This window comes from Cucumis melo, chromosome 3, assembly GCF_025177605.1.
Source record: "Cucumis melo cultivar AY chromosome 3, USDA_Cmelo_AY_1.0, whole genome shotgun sequence".
NCBI classification, from domain to species: Eukaryota; Viridiplantae; Streptophyta; class Magnoliopsida; order Cucurbitales; family Cucurbitaceae; genus Cucumis; species Cucumis melo.
The window spans coordinates 1,293,616-1,305,181 of NC_066859.1; the positions used below are offsets into that span (position 1 = coordinate 1,293,616).

Below are 11,566 nucleotides of genomic sequence, written 5' to 3' on the forward strand. Positions count from 1 at the left end.
CTTTTCAGCAAGGCACTTTGGACAATTCCTCAACCAATGTCCATTCTCGTTGCAGTGGTAACATTTACCTTTAGTAACTTTTTTTCCTTTACTGTTCTTGAGAGTCTCCCCCTTTCTCTTCTTCTTCATATGTGAAGGTCCAACTCTAGTCTTAGAGAATGATCCTCCCACTAACTCTTTCTCTGTGGTAGCAATATTTGCTTCCACTTCCTTCCCCTTACCCATGCTAAGGTTATGGAATCACTGGAGCTCATTAAGAAGAGTGGTCAAGGTGAACTCTATTTTATTTAAAGATGCATTCGCCTGAAATGGTACAAAACTCTTCGAAAGAGATTGTAAAATAAAGTTAACCTGATTTACCTCATTAATCGGACCGCCATTTACTTCAACAATATTGAAGTGCATCATCATGTCAATGACATGTTCTTTAACAGAGGTCCCTTCCTTCATTTGTTTGGTGTAAATATATTTAATTACTTCGTGTCGGAGGGACCATGAAGGCTGACCAAACATTTCCCTTGATGAATCCATAATCTCTTTAGCCGTGGCTAAGGATTCATGTTTTTCTGCCAAAACATCAGACATGCTGGCAATAATATAGACAAGCCTTTTCATTGGCCTTGAGGACATTTTCGTTAGTATTTTCATTGATCATATGCTTCTCGAACATTTCGGTTAGTATTTGAGGTAGGGGCTTGAGGACATTCCTCAGTTAAGACAAACCTTAAATCATCTAAGTCGACTAGTATTGTATTTAGGTTTCATTTCCAAGTCGCATAATTATCAAGTTAAGTTTCTTAGAAGCTAAGAGTTATACTATTGAGTTCTTCATGCTGAAAAAAAAACATACTCTATTTTAGTGAAAAACTATAATCCTTTAAGAACCAATTAATTTAGCAAATATTAATAATGTACCTATCATTATTATGTTTTTCAATGATATTTCAAAGGTTCAGAATAACCTCTACCAAAGGGTAGTCGATTACTCCTCCTTTGAACTAAGACGATCTTGACCAAATACTAACTCCTGAATATCTCATATTCGCTTAACACTTAGTTATCGCTAGTTCGGTCGAGAATATACTAACAACTTAGTAATTCTTGTAAATGTAACCCTCCATTTTTAGATCTCTAAGATAAGAATCATTATGCTCCCGAAAGTGGAAAGACAATATGAAAACTGATCTAAGAGACCTTATCCATGTATGGAGTTCGCGGTGTTTCGAATCCTATAATACAGTCTTTCGAAGGGAACGTTGCTCCAGGGCAAACAAGCAGACACATTATAGGAATCTCACGGTGCGACCAAATGGAAGAGACCGTGGAATGTGTTGTCACATGTCCCTCACCCACTTACTATGAACTAATTCTCCTATTCACCTTGATATTGATCCATGTAAACACTCTCCGAAGGGAGTCCGCTCCTATGCACGGCCCAAAGTCTTGCATAGACCTCACAGTGTGAACTCTTAAGGACACTAGAGCTAAAAGTACGTTACTTTTCTCTAGCTAAAGTGTTCTAAGACGGTTTTTTAAAGGGTACTCAGAAAGATAGGATCACATTTTGGCTAACTTAAACATATCCTAATGTCTAGGTGAAACATCCAGCATAACCATTATACTGGATTTTAACCTACAATGTATAGGTGATAAACCAATTTTATTACCTCACATCTCTCACGCATGCTCATAAAACTAGGTTAACTAGGCTCAAGAACTGATCACGATCTCCAGGTAGCAGGTGTTTCATAAACCGTCAACTAAAGAACTTCAAACCTTAGTCATCTTATCTGACTTGTTGACAAGATTGAATCGAGTAAGCCTCTTGTAACCAGTTTTACAAGATATCGACCTAATTCTATGAAATTTGGAATATATGTTTTTAACCTAGGTGAGTATGCAACTTATCTTTGTTATAGATTTTAAATGTCTAATTCATTTTATAACACTTATAAAAACTTAGACAAACCTATAACATTCATCTAACAATATATAACCATTATATAAAGAAATTAATTAATATGGATTTAATTTTTTTAACTTTCAATTAAATGATATTTAATTAAATTAAATAAATTACTAATTAATTAATTTATTTAGTTTTGTTAAATCATATTTAATTAAAAATTAATTTAATTAATTAAACAATTAATTAATCATATTAATTAATTAACATGAGTATACATTATAACCATTATAACATACTTTCAATGCATGAACATGTTAATCTATGGTGGGATTTTAAATCTATATGCATACTTTATGCACATACAATTTAAGCTTTAATTAAAACATACATCACATGCATGATTAATTAAACACCCTAAAATGGATTGGTTTTGGCTTCTAAATTAAGCTAACTACTAAAATATTACATAAATAATTTGATGAAGTATAAAAGTCGCTCCCGAACAACTTGAATCGACTAGAAATCCTTCGAAACAGCACTGAACCAGCCCAAAAATCCATGAACCGGCCCAAAACCCAACCATTGGGCTTCAACCAGCCCAAAACTACCAAGCAAGACCATCAGGCCCGCGGGTTAGGTGCACCAGGTCAAACTTGGGTTAGATGCGTGGGTCATCAGGCAAAATAGGGTGAGGGGCGATGCGGATAGGCACGTGGGTTGGGCCAAACGAGCTACACGCGAGAAGGCTCAGATGCTAAAATTGGGTCACGAACCGGGTTGAGTGTACGGGTTGCTGGGCTTTCCATGTGGGCCGCTCTGGGATCAAGCTGAAGTGGAGTGCACGACATGGACCTGGTCACAACAACATAGGTTTTCGGGTCTGAAGCTCTTAAATGGGTATGTCTTATATTTTTTTACTTTTCTCTCTCCCGGTGTGACAATTATAGCCTAATTCTCAACTCTAATGACTATTAAACAAAAATACAAACCCTTAAACAATTAATTAGGCCACAAACTGGGCTAATTACAATAATTAATCAAATAAAAAACTTAATTTAAGTGTCAAAACCACTAATCCATTTTAGTTCATATCACGCAACACAACTTATCAAATAAATTAAAACACCCACCATATGCAATTGAATAAGATCATGCACGGCTCTGATACCACATGATAAAGATTAAATGAGCAGGGCGGAAGAAAGACAAAAAGATTACTCTAATTGCAATTAATTAACAAAAGGTCATAAACCGAAAAAAGATTAAATATAGGGTTTTTTTAAGAAAAACTTACATTCGAAGCTCCAATTAATGCTTGAACCACCACTAGAATTGACCTACCATCCTTCGAACTCAGAACAAGGTTATGGGACCCGTTGATGAAGAAAACCGGGAGAGAGAAAGATGGAAAATATATGGAAAATGGTTGGGTTTTATTTTTATTTTTTTTTTAATCTTTTATTTTAGAAAATATAGCAGCCCAATTTTTTTTTAGGAAAAATTTCCAACATTTTCCTTAAGGCCTCAAGATCCCAATTTATAGAGAATTACATGCAAAGTTGCATGTGCATGCAAACACATGGGTCACCAACACATAACCCACTAACCATTAGCGGGCTTCATGTCTTCATAGTTTACTAACACCTAGCCCACTATAGTTAGTCGGTTTATCCAACAAAATGTTGAATTTTCCCACTAACTTTGGTCAAAGGGTAAAATTTTCATTTGGTCAAAGTCAAACTTCAATATTTCAAACCAAAAAGTCAACATTTTGACTTTTTACAATTTTGTCTGTCTTGACTAATTTTGACTTTTTTAGCAAAAATCCGCATTTATTTTCTCAAGATTCAAATCACATTTGAATATATTACCAGTCAAAGTTAGACTTTTTAAAGTCAGAAGTAAACATTTTGACTTTTTACAACTTTGAGTATTTTCATTTTTTTCGAGCTTCTGAGTATGAATCCGCATTCATATCTTTAATATTTAAATCTCATTTAAGCATAAAGCTCTATTAGTAATCTAAAAACCTACGACTATATCACATATACTTGTTGGTTTCTCTCTCCTCTCCAGAATCGAATAAATCAACTCATTCCATCATACTGTTCTAAGTTTATTCCATATGAGCTAGCAGGGGAACCAAATGGATCTATAGATCATGAGCTCCAATGATCCGATATTAACTGGTTACACTCTTTTATACCGAGCTAATAAACATTCATTAACTAACAGATCATTTCACTAAAGTCTCGTAGTTGCACTCCTCTCACTATAGATATATTTGTATCCATTTGATATAACTATGATTAGTAAGTTAATCTTTCACAGGTTGCTCGTAAGCTTGGTTGAGTCGCAAAATACCGTTTTACTCCCAAGCCTACATCTTTCTCCTTAAGTCCCATTGATCCACTATTGAACAATTGGTTTTAAGGTTCAACCTATAAACTGAATCCCTCTTGGGCCAAAGAGAGGGTGAGGCCCCTTTTTTCAAGACTTGGATTCAATCCTTAAGGGAACAACCTATCTACTAACCCTAAAGCAAGTAAGAGTGATTTTCATCTTGCACCCTATGTCCTTAGCCATCCACTCAGTCTTACCCTTGAAATGGGAGGCTTATTGGGCCAGAGTCATTGAGCTGCCCTCACCTATGTAGATCTAAGGTAATACCGTTTGAATAGAAGTTCATAGTTAGCTCAGGAATAAAGATTAAGTTACCTACGTTATCATAATCGGAATAGTCAGTTTATATAGTCAACGATGTTATAACTTAAAAGTGATTATTTCATGTTCCAGTCTTATGCAAACTTTTTACATAGGATGCCCCCACTCCCATGTCCCTACATTAACAATTTCGGATCACTTCATTTGTACTAACTACAGAGCGGACCGTATCCATAGTGTTTTCGGAATAAGGCGTCCAACCTTATTCATTTACTATAGACCGTTTGGGCTATGTACTCGAACTTGATACAAGTTTATGTCTCTACATAAAGTTCGAGTCTACACTAGATGGCCTCGGGACCTTAGTTTATTGGATTCAAGATTATAGTATTCTATTTTCATTAATAAGTCTTCAATGTCCACTTTATTGAATAGAATATAATTTTAAACTACAAACTATGAGTTTTAGAACATAAATTCCAAAAAAACATTCCATCAACCCGAACCGCATACTTCATAATAGAGACAAGGTAAATGGGTATTTCACTTGTATGCAGAGGAGTAAATCTACAAGCTTTAATTCTCCCCCTCTCATTTTAATATTAAAAAAATGAAATTTGAAGGAATTATTTTGACAAGTCAATCGTAGACTAAGAAAGAAGCCATGTAATTGTTAAGGACCTTTCGGTTACAATTAGGCTTTCTAAGTTTCTTCTTTAAGTTATAGAGCTAAGTTTTACTTTAGGCTTCCGTTGCACAATGCTGGAACTCGATCTATTAAGCGTGGGATCTTGATTTCAAATGCACCTTAATGAGATTGAAATTGATGAATGGACTGTGATGTCCTCTAATTTGCTCACCCCCAAAAACCCCTCAGGTTGAACACACTTGGAGGTGGAAACTGGATAAATTCGATCGATTTTCATCGAAATCAATCATCCATCACTTTTCTCCTTGTTGTAACAATAACAACGCTGCCCTACACAAGAATTTTGAAGGAAATCCATTTCTTCCCATGGGAAATCAATCATGATAGTATTAATACCAAAGCTCTTCTTCTTAAACAGGCTCCTTTGATGCTCACAACTCCTAATTGGTGTCCGATGCCATCTTAGTGGTGAGAGTATTATGCATCTTTTGGTTCTTTGTCAATATAGTCCTTTTAGAAGAAAAATATTTCGGTTCTTTGTTTTTTTCAGTCCTTTTTTCCTTCTTTTTAAAATTAGTTGCTTAGTTTTGTGAGTTTCTATTTTAAATGTTGTTTTAAATTGTACGTGGTATTAATTAGGTTCATTCTTGTACATGTAAAAAGGTGAGCTTCCATGTAATGTTTGTATCACATTTCAATACCTATTTTTCTTATAAGAACTTTCAATACCATATTTTGAAAAACGTGAAACCCAAAACAATACCATATTTTGAGTACCACGTTTTTTGCATCACCAATTTTTTCTACTACAATTTGAAGTTTATTTATCTATTAGTTTCTATTTACACATTTTTCATTTCATTCTCTGTTTAACAAAGATTGAGATTTTGATTATTGCTTCCGCAATATTTTTCTATCAATTTCATTTTCTCAATAACTATGTAGTAAATATCAAACCTAGTTGTTGATTCCCAACCTTTCATTTTTCACTTCTTATTACCTTATATTTCTCAACTAAAATGAAATGAAACTATAATTGCTTCCAAGAAAACACAATTTTTTAAACCAAACCATTCATAGGAAATTGTACAATACACGGATGAACAAAATGTATTACCAAAAAAAAACAAATTACCCCACCTCAAACGCCGACTCTACAGTTAAACTACAATCAATAGAGATTGAGACCTTCCATTTGTCAGGTTGCATTGGATTAGGCCTTTGCACCTCAACACATCTAAGTAGTCATCATCATATCAAATAAACGTTTAAAGTTTCCAAATGGAAAAAACGAAACAAAAAAAAAAAAGAGTTACAATCTTTTGTAGGAGAATCAGAAACATAACACTCTGTTAAAATGTCGTGAATAGCATAATTCAAAAAGAAAGCTCAAACATTTCATACCTTCATTGTAGCAATAACTTCAGTACCACCCATTCGGACCCTTGTCGAACCATTTGCCTACCCATAAGAGCATTATGAAATTAAACCACAAAAAGGCAAAGAACCAAAGAAAGCATAATTACTACCCTGTTTATATTATACCTGAGAGATCACATCGATTTCAATAGAGATGGGTCGATAAGTTAGCCTCCCTTAACCATCAGTGCGAAGATCCTAAGCAATATCAGCTTGTATGAAAAGCTTCTCTTCAGTTGAAAGGCCCACCATTCCTACTTTTAAAAAAGAATCTGGTGAAGCACACAAAACTGGTTTTGACAGTGTTTTCACAATTTTGGGTTGGTCGGAATGGGATTGAGGTTTTTTGCATCAGTATGTACGTATGTATGTATGATGTATGTATGTAGGTAGGTAGGTAGGTAGGTATGTAGGTATGTAGGTATGAAGGTATGTATGTATGTATGTAGGTATGAAGGTATGTATGTATGTATGTATGTAGGTATGTACGTACGTATGTAGGTATGTACTACGTATGTAGGTATGTACGTACGTATGTAGGTATATATGTATGTATAGATGTATGTATGTATGTATGTATGTATGTACGTACGTACGTATGTATATATGTATAAATAAATACTAAAACATAAGTTTAAATTTCTCCTTCATCCTTTCTTAAAACATCACCTCATAGGTCCTATATTCATAGTCCACATCCATTTTGGTGGTTCTTTCCAAGTTTTGATCCTTCTAAAGTTCATTCTTTGTTTATAAATAATAAGTTGTCAATAAAATTGGTTCCTTCTTCATGTAGTGAATAATACAAACCACGGGCTCTTTAATCAAAGATACATACATTATGCATATGTTTAGACATAATTAACACAGGATCAAATGCCAAGACATAATCAAAATGCCTAAAACCCTATCAATTTTACAAGATCACTACCTTTCAATCATCTATACCATCTAGACTAGAATTCCATTGCAAATTATCGATCTAAGATTCTACCATGCAAATGAACAATGGTAAGAGATCTAAGAGCTTTTTCCTTCCTCTTCATCAGCTTCAGCAGCCACAATCTCTGAGTCCAACTTGTTCAGCTACTCATCGCTGACATGTTTGCCCACAGATATCATATCGAGGATTATGCTTATATCAACCTCGACACCCCCACGTTTAGTCAACCCATAAATGTGACCATGCCTGTTGATGGATATAGAGATTGTAGAACTCATTTGAGATTCTTCTTCCAAAGTAGCATCAATGATGTAGTGCTTACCCACTTTGGTCAACGTAAAAATGGCTGAAACCCCAGATGTGTTGGACTGTAGAAATTCTTCATCACTTACATCAACTTCAGGTTGTTCGTTCCCTGATGCTTCTTAAGCAATATGGACTTTTTTGGGATACATGTATTGCTCAAAGTAGCCTTGAAAAGAACAATTTGAAGTTTTATAAGTTTCTTTCATAAGTATTAAAAACTTTAAGTAAAGTATCATAATCAGTTTTAAATTAATTCCTATATTTCTTCAAGAAAAATAGAAAGAAAAAAAAAATAACAAAGATAACATATACATCAACACTAGACTACCAGCATTTTCCATGAGCAGGATGGTAACCTCTCCCTAATAAGCACGAACATTTTAGTTTGACTAGCATGTCCTTGTCATAACACAGACATGGACACTTGTTAGTATAATGTATGTGCTAAACATATTATTCGGGCTCCAATTCTACTAAAATATTCGAGAAGGGGTAAATAGAGTAGTACGAGTAAAAGTTAGTTATGGTGGGGACTACTAGGTGTATGGAAGTAAGGAGTGGTCAATCTATATATTGAATAACCAGATGATAGTTAGAGCAGGGTTTTGGTAATTAGCAAGTAGTCTTGAGAAAGGGGAGGTTAAGCTCTTCTGAAAGGGAATTGTAACCTTCAGGCAACTATTTCATATTAATACTAATAATAGTAAGGAATACCTTACACATACATGGAACACTTGTCGGGTAGAATGGACTAAAAAGACACATATATGACAATTATAATAAACTGAGTGTAAAATATATCAAACCAAGTCTTTTAACCATATAAATGCATCAACTCATTTATTTGAATTTTTTTGCATAAAAATTCTGTAGTTTTCTAAAGACGTATATTTTTAATAATAAACAAATATAAGAGACAGCAACGCTCGACTAACCAACCTTTCCATGATGGGGCTAATAACCTCTCTCTACTAGATAAAAATTCGAAAACCACCACAAAAAAATTCCCCATATGTTTTACTCCCTATATAACATACTCGTTAGTCGTTCTCCTCAATGCATATCAATATATCCCACTAGCAAACTCTCAATAGGAAATTTCTCGTTTTACCCCTCTGATATGCAAATGGCCTAGCAAAGATTTCAAAATTGAATGAGATAAATATAGGTTTACAGCTTGACTTTCCTCAATCAAAAATGTGTTTATTGGACATTAATTAGTTTGGTCAAAGAAGCGAAAGTTATATGGTCATGTTGCCTTGTAAAGTGTAAATGATACAGAAGAGAACTGTAGACAAAAGCCAACAATGAAAATATACCTTAATGGCAGCACCAAGAGCGTTTAGAAGATTGCCCTCTGAGCTTAAGACCAACCCCTCGATATGGAGATCCCAGCAAAGCTTCCTTTCCACAACTATCAAAGTTGAAAGGTCAATCCCAGCCCCTAAGGCTACAACAGCACACATGTCATAAAGTGAAAAAGTTACTGATATAAACAAGGAAAGCAAATATGATTGATATATTTATCTAATTACGAGTCAAACCTGAACCACTCTTTCCACCTAAGAGACACCATCCACCTAAAAAGCCTATTGTTTCTTTCACCTCAATGAAACCATAAAATAGCACAAAAACAAGCCAAACACAAGAATCGACCCTTTCAGGAAATGGGCAGGAGTGAAGAAGCTTCTCCACCATGCACTATTCTCATGGTAATAGTTCATCTCGTAAATTACACCATGTTTATAACTATTTCTAAGTCCAAACAAGAGTGGGGATTTGAACCCAAGACCTCTTGGTTCTCAGGTACATACAAGTATTAGTTGAACTAAGCTTTTAATAGGTCATATTTATAACAATATCTGTTGGAATATTATTTTAGTATCTAAATATTGATTCGATTTTTATAGTAGCCATTGGGTATTTTCCATTATCTCATCTATTCGTTCAAATTTAATTAAATGATATTACATTCAACATAGTTATTTGAAAGAAAGAAATTAGTTCTCAAGTTAATCTTTTTTTTTTCCTTCTTGAAATGGAGACCGAGGCTCAAGGTACAATAAATAAGTAAAGCAACAAAAAGCAAAAATAGACAATATGAATACAACTTCTTCCAAAAAGGAAATGAAAGAAACAAAACCAGCCAGAACAAACAAGAGAAAAATAAAAAACCCGAAGTCCATAGAGACCGTAAGGGGCAAAAGATCCACAAAGTCTACAAAAGACAAAAAGAAGAACACAACAAAAGCTTTGGAAAGGAAGCACCATGGAGAGATGAAGGCTCAACACTGGAAGAACAACTTGAAAGCATGTAACCCAATTTAGTAATGTCGTCTAATGTCTCTTACTTCAACCAAAAGGGTGAGCAACAAGTACAAAATTCCATCAACCCGATGTAATACCACAAACTTCATCAATAGAGACAAGGTGAAGGGGTATTTCACTTGTATGCAGAGGAGTAAATCTACAAGCTTTAATTCCCACCTTTCATTTTAATATTAAAAAATGAAATTTGAAGGAATTATTTTGACAAGTCAATGATTTGAAGGAATGATTTTGACAAGTCAATCATAGACTAAAAAAACAGCTACACAATTGTTAAGGACCTTTCGGTTACAATTAGGCTTTCTAAGTTTTTTCTTTAAGTTATAGAGCTAAGATTTCCTTTTCGCTTTTGTTGCACAATACTGGAACTCGAACTATTAAGTATGGGATCTTGATTTTAAATGCACCTTAATAAGGTTGAAATTGATGAATGGACCATCATGTCCTCTAATCTGCTCACCCCCAAAAACCCCTCAGGTTGAACACACTTGATAGTGGAAATTGGATAAATCCGATCAATTTTCATCGAAATCAATCATCCATCACTTTGCTCATTTTTGTAACAACAAAAACACTTCCCTACACAAGAACTTACCCCACCTCAAACGCCAGCTCTGCAGTCGGACTACAATCAACAGAGATTGAGACCTTCCCTTTGTCATGTTGTATAGGATTAGGCCTTCCAAGTTTAGCTTGCATTTCAACACATCTAAGTAGTCATCATCATACCAAATAAACGTTTAAAGTTTCCCAATGAAAAAAAAAAAAAAGAGTTACAATCTTTTGCAGGAGAATTAGAAGCATGACCCTGTTAAAATGTAGTAAATAGCATAATTCAAAAAGAAAGAAGCTCCAACATTTCATACCTTCACTGTAGCAATTATAACTTCAATACCTCCGATTCGAACCCTTGTCGAACCATTTGCCTACACATAAGGGAATTCTGAAATTAAACCACAAAAAGTCAAAGAACCAAAGAAAACATAATTACTACCTTGTGTATATTATACCTGAGAGATCACATCAGTTTCAATAGAGATGGGTCGATAAGTTAGCCTCCCTCGACCATCAGTACCAAGATCCTGAGAAATACCAACTTGTATGAAAAGCTTCTCTTCAGTTGAAAGGCCTACCATTCCTACTTTTCAGGAAGAATCTGGTGAAGCACACAAAACTAGCAGGAAATTATATCGAGAAGAAGGTTTTGACAATGTTTTCACAATTTTGGGTTGGTCAGAACGGGATTGGGGTTTTTGCATCAATAGAGATTAAAGACTAAGAAGAAAGAGAAAAAGAAGGTCAATGTTACTTACTGGACGACTTGAATGTAGGTAATAGCAAAAAATGG

General features: G+C 34.5%; 1 protein-coding gene across 1 annotated transcript; it reads right to left on the minus strand.

The window, feature by feature from the left end:
* Positions 1-7,727: 7,727 nt before the first annotated feature.
* Positions 7,728-11,354, minus strand: LOC103485453 (uncharacterized). The gene is made up of 8 exons (XM_051082672.1): positions 11,229-11,354; positions 11,085-11,144; positions 10,996-11,026; positions 10,814-10,910; positions 10,066-10,108; positions 9,435-9,591; positions 9,210-9,340; positions 7,728-7,952 (listed from the first exon to the last, which is right to left on the minus strand). Exons 1-8 carry the CDS (start codon positions 11,352-11,354, stop codon positions 7,728-7,730), a joined length of 870 nt encoding a protein of 289 aa, XP_050938629.1.
* Between the last annotated feature and the right edge of the window lie 212 nt (positions 11,355-11,566).

Coding starts and splice junctions, on each gene's coding strand:
- LOC103485453 (XM_051082672.1), bottom strand. CDS start 11,354: ATGGTAGGCCTTTCAACTGAAGAGAAGCTTTTCATACAAGTTGGTATT. Junction 10,911..10,995: donor TAATTCTCCTGCAAAAGATT/GTAACTCTTTTT, acceptor TTGAAATGCAAG/CTAAACTTGGAAGGCCTAAT. Junction 9,341..9,434: donor AGGTGGAAAGAGTGGTTCAG/GTTTGACTCGTA, acceptor GTGCTGTTGTAG/CCTTAGGGGCTGGGATTGAC.